Below are 13157 nucleotides of genomic sequence, written 5' to 3' on the forward strand. Positions count from 1 at the left end.
AGGGGAAGGGAATAAGAATTATAAGGGTAAACTAGGCAAATTAACATTTCTAGATAAGTTTTAGATACATAATAAAACTAAATGGTCACCTTACCAAGAGAAAAAAAACAAACCAGTAACCTCACCATCTTTTTCTTGGTCTGTTTTTAAAAAACCCAGTGAGGATGGGTGGGATAGAAGCCAGAGAAGCAAGGCTGTTACTGATCTCTCTCTTTGGCCCTCCTCCAAGTTCACTGCATTTCATTTTTTCTCTTCCTAACAGTGGTGGTGGTGGCGGCAGCAACCACGTATTGCGCGTCTGTTTTGTACTAGGTCCTGCGATGAGGTCGGCATGTGAACTACCTCATTTACTCTATCAGCTGTGACCACTAGGCTTGCAAATAAAAATACTTCCAAACGATGCTCCAAGTGTAATATAATCATTATTTTTTCATTAATTAGAAAACATCATTAGCAACCTGATTTTATATTAATATGGAATTAGTTGCTACAGCTAATTTCTCTGCAGAGATCCATCCCAACCCCAAGGCTGCACAGTGGACCAGGACGGCGGACAGGTGTGACGTCCTACACAGCAGAAGCACAGAACAGGAATGGAAAATACCCAACAACCAAGAGTAACTGGGAGCCCTAGCTCCGGGTGAAGACGGACCATGATAAGAAGATAATTCCAGGGGTTGGAAAGACAGAAGGGAAAAGATGACTAAGTACTAAAAAAACTTTTCATTTGCACAAAAGGCCCTTCCTTCACTCTGCTCCCAGGCTTTCGCATCTTTCGATGCTCAGCTCAAGTTTTATTTCCTTCCACATCCGTCTTGACTCCAGCTCTCAGCGACCCTTCTCTTCTCTCAGCCCTTGCGACACTTATTCTGAAGCAAATAAATCAACATGTAGTTATGCATCACTTAACTGTTTTCTACTTTGTTTTCTAATACATTTGTCTTATTTCACCTGCTAAGACCTTAAGAGCTGACCCCTCCGAGCTGTGAGCCGAGTCTGGGTTAAACTCCCACGTGCCCAACCCAGTGCTCAGGAGAAGAAAAACTTCTAACAAAATCCATTCCAACAGCTCTCTGTGTTGGTTTCTTACTTATTAAAATAGTTCTTAGAATACTAATCTGTAGTTAGGACAGAACTTTTGGAAAGAAAAACATTTGTGTTCTAAAATGTACCAAAGAGGTAAAATCCTTCTGGTTATCATCACTCTAAGAAGCTGCTAAAATAAAATTTTTCAGAGGAGCCAAAATTTTATGTTAAAATTTCTTATGCAAAATAAAGAATTGGGACAACAGACATGAGTATAGGTTTTGGTTTGCTTTTTTATAGAGTGTAACTTAAGAAAGTAATTGTTTCCTGGATTTTTTAATGTAATCTAAATGTTACACAGATTTACAAACACATACTGTAAAAACATTCAATGAAAAATTGGCAGGTTTTTAAAAAAACCTGGGGTAATATATACATGTGCTCTTTCCCTAACCACTACATATTCAAAAACCTAATTCCTAGAGACTCTAAAATAAATACACCAACTAAAAAGGGCATTTTTTAAAAAGTGCACAGTGTCTTCATCATCCCATTGTAAACCAAATTTAAATTGCGCACACAGGTAAAAACCAGAGCAGATGGTTTGTAAAGCATTTCAAAATCAATGCGGAACAGAGGTATTATTTCCATGTGACTGCCAGAGTAGAAACCTGCACCAAACTGAAGAGTACCTGCGTCTGCAACGACAGAAATGAATGCTGTGAAGACTACGTACAATACACATATTGTACCAATACATTTCACCTGCTTCAACTATTGGCTATAAAAATCCAACTACTCCTACCTATGCAAAGCTGGGACTGCCAGTTATCTGTGAGGAGAAAAATTCATTGTTATCTATACTGGTTCTCTTTAATATCCACATGCTCATTTGCATACGGGGGCCAGTCCTAACTATGTAGATGCTTTTGAACAAATTGTGATGGAAATGTTTGTTGTTTTTTTCTTCATCGTGGGGTCTAAAGAGCATGTGTTCATGGATGTTAACTGAATTTACTATGGTGATCATTTCACAATATATGTAAGTCAAGTCATTACGTTGTACACCCTATAGTTGCATAGTACTGTATGTCAGTTACATTTGAATGAAATTGAAAGAAAAAAACTAAAAGTGTATGTTCAATTCACTTACTTGTAAGATACAAGTCCAACAATTTGAGGGGGAAAGACAGTGTTGATTAATTCAACAAATGATTAAATGTAAACACTTAAGTATTTTTAGCTTTAAGAGCATTCCTTAAAGTGTAATTGTTTCTATACACTGAAACCAGCATCACTTAGTCTTCATTAAAAAAATCTGAAGTTGTTTTATCCTTGTATCCCAGAAGATCAGTTTGGACTAAGTTAAATGAATCTTAAATTGTTCCGACAGCCGGAAATCTGGCTATATAATATGGTTTAACTACTGACGTATTATGTGGCTTTTTTGGATGGTATTTTTCTTTTATTCATTTCTCATTAATAAGGGAGAGCTTAATCAAGCCTATAACTTTAAAAGTTTAATCATTCCATTTAGATATGTATGTTTTTGGCAAGTTTAAAATGTTTAATCCTACTTAAGGTTAGAGAGATACTATGGAATAAACTGCTATGCAATGAGAAATAATGCTTTTCAAAATGTCACACAAAGATGCTACCTTTAGGATTTAAAAATCTATTTTAGAAGAATTAGAAAGCTGTAAGAAGTTCAAATTCTCTTTATCTTTATAGTGTTATTTTATAAGTAATAAATTAATTTTACCATCTTATATTTCTCCTTTTGTAATAAAAACAAACTTGTTTTTAAAGATCAGAAAAAACATACTACACGTGTGAAGAAAAATATTTCTTTGCAGTAGTATTTTTATAAGAACTCATCTATACTGAATAAACCAGGCCATATACAATTCAGACATCCCAGTTCCTACTGGATCTCAGCAGTCAAGCCCCAGAAGCTCTGGTTTCATCAATGAAACAGTTTCAAAATTAAGATGACAAGTATCACACTATTTTACAGATTGGAACCAGGCTCACTCCCATGCTTGAGGACCCCCAACACACACACACACAGTATTGTATAGAAATAAAGTGATACACAACCTACACAAACAATTATACTCCCATCTAAGGTTTTAACAGAATTGGTGTGTTCTCCTTTCTAATTAACTACAAAGTGACAATGAACTTAAAGTGCGCTTCCAGCTAAGCCACTTCAAAATAGATAAAACAAAGAAAATAATTTAGTGAAACAAAAGTGCTTTGAATAACACACTGAAATAAAATGGGATACTTCCCCCCAAACAAAACAGAGTTAATGGGAAAAAAGACATTAAGACAACAAGTTCAATTTTAGTGAGGAGATAGGTTATACACTATATTTTAAACTTACCGCAAGAGCAAAGAACACCATAAAGAAAAATGATAAACTACTTGTGTAGCCAAGAAAGCCTGTAAAATAACAGTAAAATAAAAAGCAATTTATAAGGAAAATGATCCCACCATACAGCTAAAGCTATACATCGTAGGCATGTTTTCTATTACAGTGCATGGTATCTGGGGCTTAGGGCTGAGAGTAACAACATTCCAACTATCTGTCACAGGCCATTTATGTAGCTCTCTGTACGGCAGAATTGGGACTGGCTCACCACTAATGGTATGCTGTAAGGAAAGGCTGCTCTTTAATGTTCTGCTGTAAAGGTTTTATTTTAGTGGGGCAGACAAAATACTACTGCAAACCAATAGGTTAACTAGACAGGGCTGAAGGCTGAACAACCTAAAGCAAGTCCAAGTTCAAAATTACGAACCACCACCACCCTCCTGCTAAAAACGTGGGACTGTAAACTTTCAAAGCCCCTTAATATTGCTTTCTTTTAAACAAATAACGTTCTCTTTTACAAAGACTTACCTATTTTAGGGAGAAGGGCAAGAGGGAACACAATGACAACACAAATGATTATCAGTAATGTTTTTCCATCAAGATACCAAGACCTATTCAGAAGAAAATAGTTCAGTTTAGGCACAGGACTCTGGCGCTTCTGATTCCACACATATAATAACGAAAAAAAGCCTAATTCCTTTTGTTAAAATGTATTCTTGTAAAATTCGAATATCCTTAATAATGAATTTACATTTGAGAAAGGTATCAAAGCAATGAGATGCCATTTTTCAACTACCAAATTAGCAAAAAGTTAAAAGATAATAGTCAATGTTGCTGAAGAGTGATGAAGTGAACAAAACTGGCGGAAGTAAAAACCATGTACATTACCTTTCTGAAAAGCAAGTTGGCAATAGATCATGAGAGCCTATAAACAGGTAACATGTATAAAAGACTATTGAAAATAAGGAAAAAACAACAAGAACAACAATTTTCATAAAAAGATGTTTTCGAAAACATTAAAAATAATAAATACTAAAAAAAAACATCTAAAACCATGACAATTTCAAAATGAATTATAGAACTATGGGACAATCATAAAAGACCATCTCATAGGTATAATAATATAATGAATATTCAGTAAACATCATAAGTATATAGGTAGCATGATAGTTTTGAGGAAAAATATATATTCATTAAAAATTGAAAGGAATTGCAATAAACTGATAGCCATTATCTCTGGGTGGTAGAACAATGGGTAATTTTTCTTCTTTATAGCATTCTATATTTTTCAAATAGAAAAGGGCATGAATTACTATTAAAAATATTAAAATTTTCATATAAAGACACTAGAATGTTGAATTAGAAAAAGCAGGTTAAAACTGTGGTGGTTTAAGATTTCCTTCTTTTTTATGGCCAACTAGTATTCCATTGTACAAATGTACCACAACTTTTTTATCCACTCATTTACTGATGGACACTTGGGCGGCTTCCAAATTTGGACTATGATAAATAATATCGCGATGAACATAGGAGTACATATACTCTTTCGAATTGGTGTTTCTGGTTTCTTTGGATATATTCCCAGAAGTGGAACCACCAGTCATATGCTTTGTGACAGCAGGTATAGACCCAGAGGGCATTATGCTAAGTGAAATGAGTCAGTCAGAGAAAAACGAATACCATATGATTTCACTCATATGTGGAATCTAATGAAAAAAATAAATTAACAAACACAATAGAAACAGACTCATAGACACACAACAGATGGACAAGTGGGGTGGAAAACATAAAGGGATTAAGCAGAAAAAAAAACCTCATAGACACGGTCAACGGAATAGTGGTTACCAGAGGGAAAAGGAATTGGGGGAGGTAGAAAGAAGGTAGAGGGGGATAAATGGTGATGGAAGGAGACTTGGCTTGGGGCAGTGAACACACAGTACAATGTACAGATGATGTATTATGGAATCATACACCTGAAACCTATATAATTTTATTAACCGACGTTACCCCAATAAATTCAATAAAAAGGAAAACAAAACAAAATGTGCAATGGTGTTTCAAAACACTGGATACACATATTTTAAAAATCAGAAGGATATACTTAAAATACAAAAAGTAGGTATTTCTATGTGGTAGCAATGTGAACAATTTTATTTTCTCCCATGTAATTTTAATTTTTCAATATAAAATACCTGTGCAGACATTTTTAAAAGTTAATTTCCAAAGACTTAAGTATGTAAAGGGCAAACACTTCATGAAAGAAGTGCACCTGGTAAACACACAGCAGGAAAAATTCAATCTCTGATGTAACTAAAGAAATAAACAGTGAGGCTTTTGGAATTAAACTAGTAAAATTATTTTGAACATAATATTTGAGGATGTAGCATAATTGGTTTTTTACATGTTGCTAGTGACCTTATCAATCTAGTACTATCTTCTGGAAAGACACTGATAATATGTAGCAAGAGCAATGAAAATGGTAATCTACTCTAAAAAGTCATCTAAAATGTAAATAATTCTATGTGCATGAAGTTGTGAACACAACCTTGTTATAATGTTAAGAAGCTGAGTGTGGAATCCATACTCAATGGAATCTCATGCAGCTTCTTAAAAATATATAATTTAGTAAAATGAAAAATACTCTTAGCAGAAATATAAAATATATGATTATTAATTATGTTTTTTAAAAAGCTCTTGGAGAAAATTCAAAAGAAATTAAAAGATAACAGTGATTAAGTTGAGAGATGGTGTTATATATAATTTTTGTTTCTTTTCTCAGTTTTCTATAAAAAAAGCTGTCATTTTTACCCTGAAACATATACATATATACAGGTACGTGACAATAACAAAGTAAAATCCATTTGTGCTAATATGGGACCTGGGAGTATCAGGGACAACAGGGAGTACTTTTTCAAGTACTTTGGTAGATGTTCTCAGAATTCCCAGTTGCTGATCATTTGTCCTCTTTCTCTACCAGGTAACCAAAGTGTTCCACGGCCATGTCATATTTAAAAAGCGGATAAATTCCTAGAAACGTACAACACATCAACACTGAATCCTAAAGAAATAAAACATATGAACAAAACAATAATAAGTAAGGTGGTTGAATCAGTAATCAAAAATCTCCCAAAAAAGAATAGCCCAGGATCAGATGGCTCTACTAGTGAATTCTACCAAACATTTAAAGAATTAACCTCAATCCTTTTTAAATTCTTCCAAAAAACTGAAGAGGGGGGACAACTTCCAAACTCATTTTACAAAGCCCGCATATCCTAATACCAAGCCAGGTAAGGACACTACAAAAAGAGAAAATTACAGACCAATATTCCTGATGCATATACAGGCAAAATTCTCAAACAAATATTAGCAAACCAGATTCAACAGTGCATTAAAAGGATCATACAAGGTGATCAAGTGGGATTTATCCCCGGGATGAAAGGGATGTTCAACGTATGCAAATCTGTAAGTGAGATGTAGCACATTAATAGAATGAAAGATAAAAATCTTATTATGATCAGCTCAATAGATGCAGAAGAAGCATNCCAAACTCATTTGACAAAGCCCGCATATCCTAATACCAAGCCAGGTAAGGACACTACAAAAAGAGAAAATTACAGACCAATATTCCTGATGCATATAGAGGCAAAATTCTCAAACAAATATTAGCAAACCAGATTCGACAGTGCATTAAAAGGATCATACAAGGTGATCAAGTGGGATTTATCCCCGGGATGAAAGGGATGTTCAACGTATGCAAATCTGTAAGTGAGATGTAGCACATTAATAGAATGAAAGATAAAAATCTTATTATGATCAGCTCAATAGATGCAGAAGAAGCATTTGAGAAAGTACAATATCCTTTCTTGATAAAACCCCTCAACAAACTGGGCATAGAAAGAACATTCCTCAACATAATAAAGACCACATATAACAAGCCCGCAGCTCACATCATGCTCAACAGTGAGAGGTCGAAAGCTTTTTTTCTAAGATCAGGAACAAGAGACAAGGTGCCCAAAGTTCTAGCTACAGCAATCAGGCAAGATAAAGAAATAAAAGGCACCTGCATTGGAAAGAAAAAAGTGAATAAATCTGTTTTTATTTTTAGGTCCTATAATCTTATGTATAAAAGAACCTAAAGACTCAACCCCCAGACTATTAGAACTAATCAACAAATAAGTTGTAGAATACAAAATCAACAAACAGAAATTAGTTGTGTTTTATACATTAACAATGAAATATCACAAAAATGAAGAAAACAATCCCATTCTCAACAGCATCAAAAAATACGCTTCCCTTCCCATATACAGTCAACTAATATTTGACAAGAAAGCTAAGAATACTTAATGGGGAAAGAAGTCTCTTCAATAAATGGTGTTAGGAAAATTGGGTAACCACACACAGAGGATTAAAATTGTACCCCTATCTTACCCCACTCAAAATGGATTAACGACTTAAATATAAGACCCCAAACCATAAAAGTTCTAGAAAAAAGCATGGGGATAAAGGTGCTTGATGTGGCTCTTGGCAATGACTTTTTTGATATGACACCAAAAGCATAAGCAACAAAAGACTGATCAAACTAAAAACCTTCTATAAAGCAAAAGAATCACAAAATGAGGAGGCAATCTACAGAATAGGAGGAAATATTTGCAAACCACACACAGTGGTACCTTGGTGCTCATTGTTAATTCCTTCTGCTGAGTGGTGAACAAGCAATGACTGACGAAGCATTTTCTCTCGCAGTGTGGAGTTGTGACTCATACAAGTTCTAGCAAGTGCAAAGAGGAGTGAGCAAGCTTAGAGTACTGAAACGCTTTTGCTAGTCAAAATGAGACAAGGACCAAGTTTGACAAGTTCTGAAGCCAACGAGTACCAAGGTATGATTGTATCTGATAAAGGGTTCATACCCAAAATATATAAAGAACACATACCACTCAGTAACAAAAATTTTTTAAAAATCTGAATTAAAATGGGCAGAGAAAACGAATAAACATTTTCCAAAGAAGACATACAATGGCCAATGGGTATATGAAAATATGCTCAACATCATAAATCATCAGGGAAATGCAAATCAAAACCACAACGAAATAACACTTCCTACCTGTTAGAAAGGGAATCACCAAAAAGACAAGAGATAAGTGTTGGCAAGAATGTGGAGAAAAGGAGGCCTTGTGCACTCTTGGTGGGCATGTGAATTGGTTCAGCCGCTATGGAAAATAATATGAAGAGTCCTCAAAAAACTAGAGTGAACTACCCTGTGATCCTGCAATCCCGCTTCTGAACATACACCCAACGGCAGTGAAAACAGGGTGTTAAAGATGTCTGCACCCCATGCTCATGGCAGTACTGTTCACAACAGCCAAGACATGGAAACAACTTAAGTGTCTCTCAATAAATGAATCAATGGAGAAGATGTAGTAATATATAATAAAATATTATTCAGCCAGGAGAAAGAAGAAAATCCTATCATTTATGACAACATGGGTGGACCTTGAGGGCATTTTACTAAATGAGATAAGACAGAAAAAAACAAATACAGTATATCACTTATATGTGGAATCTAAAACGTCCTAACTCATGGAAACAGAAAACGATGGTGGTTACGAGAGCCTAGGGGGTTAGGGGAACCAAGGACATGTCGGTCAAAGGGCACAAACTTGCAGTTAGAGGGTGAATAAGCTCTGAGGATTTAATGCACAACACTGTGATTATAGTTAGCAGTACTGCACTATATGCTTGAAATTTGCTAGGAGACTCTGAGATGGTCTCACCACAAAAAAAGGATGATAATTATGTGACAGAAGGCAGGTGTTAGATGGCACCACTGTGGGAATCATATTGCAATATAGAAGTATGTAAAATATAACATTATATACTTTCAATTTACACAATGTTATATGCCAATTATACCTCAATTAAGAAAGAATCGCCCTGGCTGGTGTGACTCAGTGGATTGAGCACTGGCCTATGAACCAAAGGGTCACAGGTTCGGTTCCCAGTCAGGGCACATGCCTGGGTTGTGGGCCACGTCCCCAGTGCGGGTACACAAGAGGCAACCACTCATTGATGTTTCTCTTCCTCTTTCTTCCTCCCTTCTCTTTGCTAAAAATAAATAAATAAATTTTAAAAAGAATGAATCGATTAATAAAAGAAATAAGGAAAGAAAGAAAATAAAAAGAAAAGATTTTCCTTTGCATGATTTCAACCCCTATTAACATGGACCTTATGATTAACTCACTGTGTCTTTTTACAGCCTGGTTTTATGAGGAAGCCCTCTCAAATGCATCTTTAATGGGTACTACTGGGTGCTGACAATTTCCTCTTTAACAGAATAGAAGGAACAACTGCAGAAATAGCACCAAGATCACAGCTTTCCCTTCTCCAACCTAGCTCGTGTCTTTAGAAAATGCATGTGCCAGAAACTAAAATTTATGTGCAACTATTCCCAGGTCTAACGGACTTGAAGCTGTGCCCTCTGCGTTTCCACATGCCCCTCAATTCCTGGTATGCAGGTGGTCCTAAGAGAGTACACATATTAACTATACAAAATGATACTCAGCAAGTTCATCTTCTAGCCACTCTTAAAAAGGTATGTATCAGAATGGGAACTTCAAAACATCCCTCACCGAGGAACATCTGGCAACTAAACTTCTTGAGCTGGCGGAAAGCCCAGGGCTCTGCCTGAGATCTCCCTCCTCTGGGCTTCAATACCAGACCTGACAGGTGCAGTGCCAGGAGGAAAGAGGCCCAGGGGAGCCCCCGAGCAGGTCCCATCTGTCAGTTCTGCTGCCCCTGCTGCCGTGACGGTAGAGCTGTGAAGGGAGCATGCTGATCCTCAGACCCAAAGACTCTTTCTTCTTTCATAAGAAGAAAGGAACACTTCGAAATCCTGAGCTTCATAACTTATACTAATATATTATACCTTATAATGTTATACTATTTCAAATCATAATTTCATTCATGTTCATAGAAGCCACATAACTGCCCAGAGCATGAACTCTGGGTCTGAGGATAACTTTTCCTCCTCCCAGAAGTAACTCAGAATCTCAGAGCTATGGCCTATTAGAGCTAGAAGAGACCTCACATATCACCTGGCTCAACACCTTCATTTCATGTCAGCAGTATCAGCAAAAAGATGGTGATGATCTTAGTGATAGAAGTAATGGCACCCTGGCTGGTGTGGCTCAGTGGACTGAGTGCCAGCCTACGAACCAAAGGGTCACAGGTTCGACTCCCAGTCTAGGGACCATACCTGTGTTGCAGGCCAGGTCCCCAGGAGGGAGCATGAGAGAGGTAACCACACACTGATGTTTCTCTCCCTCTCTTTTTTTCTCCCTTCCCCTCTCTAAAAATAAATAAACAAAATCTAAAAATAAAAGAAGTAATGGAAATATTCTCTACTCTTGAATGGTCACTTTGAGATTATGGTTTTCCAGATATTGCCTCATTTCTTCTCAACATTGTGGTTGTTTTTTCTTACTTTCCTCTTTACTAGATTGACTTTAAATTCCTAACACAGAAAATACTTTATTCAAAATATAATGCCTCTATCCTCGCTTGGCTACTGGTTATTACTAATCATTCTGTATCCTTATTAAGTTATATTAATACTGCCAACAACAAAGGCGATACATTACTGCACAGTAAAGTTAGTTTACATTTCACAGGCATGTCACAGTCAACTGAATTGAGTTTGGCAATGAGTATTTCCCAAGAAAACACGTGATTAAACTTATGAAATACAAACCAGTACAAAGGAATCTCAAAAGCACATATTAAATAAATACATTGTATAAATCAAGATTTTAAAAGAATACATTAATCTTAATTTTTTTTCCTAAGAGAGGGGAGAAAAGAATTATCTAACAGAATCCTGTTTTCCCACTGGGATATAAACATACATTCCCTTCAAGCTAATAGAATTAGAGTAAAAAGTCTTATACTTCCCAGAAAACTTGTTTGATCTGTGGATTTAATCCTATATGATAAAAATGTTCCAAGTATAAAATATGGAGTATAAATCCCAAACTGTATTTCAAATGCTTTGGCATGGAGGCATTTATTTTTCCATATTTTAATGAAAACCAGATTTATTTATAAGTTGCTTTAATTTCATTCTCGAATGGAATGGAACAAGAGTATCATATGTTCTGAATTAGGATCTTACATCCCATATCAATTTTGTAACTTAGATGCAAGACAACTTAATTGTGTCAATCATACTCCCCTGACAAGATCATTAAATGTTAACAGAGCGCTTCCAAACTTTAACAGCTGTAGATTTTTAAAATATAAGTTATTCAATGAAAAAACATAGGTGTCTCATAAAAGTTTGGTATTAAGTATTATAGCTTCTGACGTCTAATAGCAATTTTTGAAATTATAATATCATGAACATAGAGTTTCTTTTTAATAACGTCTTTGTAAAGGTTTATGTTTCACAAAGGTACATCAAGTCTCACAGCTAGCCCAGAAAATAAGCACACCTAAAGATCTGAACTGCAAGTCATGGTGAATCAAACTCTAAAATAAAAGCTTACAATACCATGTTGATCTCACAGAAGAAACTGCTGTGTAAATCAGTTCAGAAATAAATGGCCCTGGATCGTTAAGTAAATTACCATAACATTTATTTCCTAATTATTTTACAACATTAAGTTTTAAACACTAATTATTTATCTGCATTCTAACCAGTATAATTAGTTGCTTATTATTTTTTCAAAACTATGAAATCCAAAATAAGCAAATATACATCAAATTTTAAACATGAGGCTGTTAAAAATGTGCAATTTTAAAACATCATAACAGAGACAATGCTAATTGGCCACAGTATTTTGAAGCACACAATTAAAAAAAAATCCATGCATGACATGTAAAAACAGTAATTTTCCACTAATATAAGTAAGATGGCAGCTAATTTTTATTTTTATAGATAAGGCAGAAAACAGTGGAAATTGATTTAAAATGAAGTTATGGAAAAAGTATCACTTTTAGAGAATGAAGACCTAAGTTTTTTATTAAATTGTATTTTCTCCATTTCCATTAATACCCTTGATACCCCCTTCCACCTCCAGCCGTCCCCTGCCCCCTGCAGCTGCCACACTGTTGCCCATGTCCACAGTCCTTTTTCTTGTTTGATGGATCCCTGCACCCCTCCACCTTCCAAGACAGCCTGCTCTCTATGAGTCTGTCTCTATTTGCTTATTAGTTCAGTTTGTTCATTAGATTCCACATATGAGTGAAATCACATGGTATTTGACCCTCAATGACTGGCATATTTCACTTAGCATCCTGTTCTCCAGGTCCATCCCATCTGTCAGATGGTGTTGCAAAGAGTAAAATACTCTTCCTTTTCGCAGTCAAGTACAATTCCATAGAATAAGTGTACCATAGTTGTTTTATCCACTCATCTACTGATGGACACTTGGGCTGCTTCCACTTCTTGGCAATTGTAAATAATGCTGCAATGAACATAGGGATGCCTCTATTCTTTTGAATTACTACTTCAGCCTCCTCTTTCCATAAAAACATGTAACAATAAAAAACTGTAAATAGAAGTGACCAAATTTAGGATCAACTATTAGGATTAACATAGTTTACACAAAGCATTCAGATTTGACTCTGATCTTCCTGGCAAGCAGAGCAAATAAGAAATACTCATCTTTAATATAGTTATTAGGTTTTCTTTTCATTTTTATTGAGGTATAATTGACATACAACATTATGGGATTTCTTAATTCTGCACATTTACAAT

General features: G+C 35.4%; 1 protein-coding gene across 2 annotated transcripts in view; it reads right to left on the reverse strand.

The window, feature by feature from the left end:
* The window catches only part of SLC38A6 (solute carrier family 38 member 6), a 59192-nt gene that overhangs the window by 12455 nt on the left and 33580 nt on the right, over positions 1-13157 (reverse strand). For both annotated transcript variants that reach the window (XM_037031561.1, XM_037031560.1), the window contains exons 7-8: positions 3932-4014; positions 3416-3474 (exon numbers count right to left, since the gene is read on the reverse strand). In XM_037031561.1, the coding sequence (XP_036887456.1) occupies positions 3416-3474; positions 3932-4014 (142 nt within the window). The remainder of the gene's footprint in view (positions 1-3415; positions 3475-3931; positions 4015-13157) is intronic.

The sequence above is a fragment of the Sturnira hondurensis genome, unplaced genomic scaffold, assembly GCF_014824575.4.
Source record: "Sturnira hondurensis isolate 20B ecotype Veracruz unplaced genomic scaffold, ASM1482457v3 Scaffold0021143, whole genome shotgun sequence".
Taxonomy (NCBI): domain Eukaryota; kingdom Metazoa; phylum Chordata; class Mammalia; order Chiroptera; family Phyllostomidae; genus Sturnira; species Sturnira hondurensis.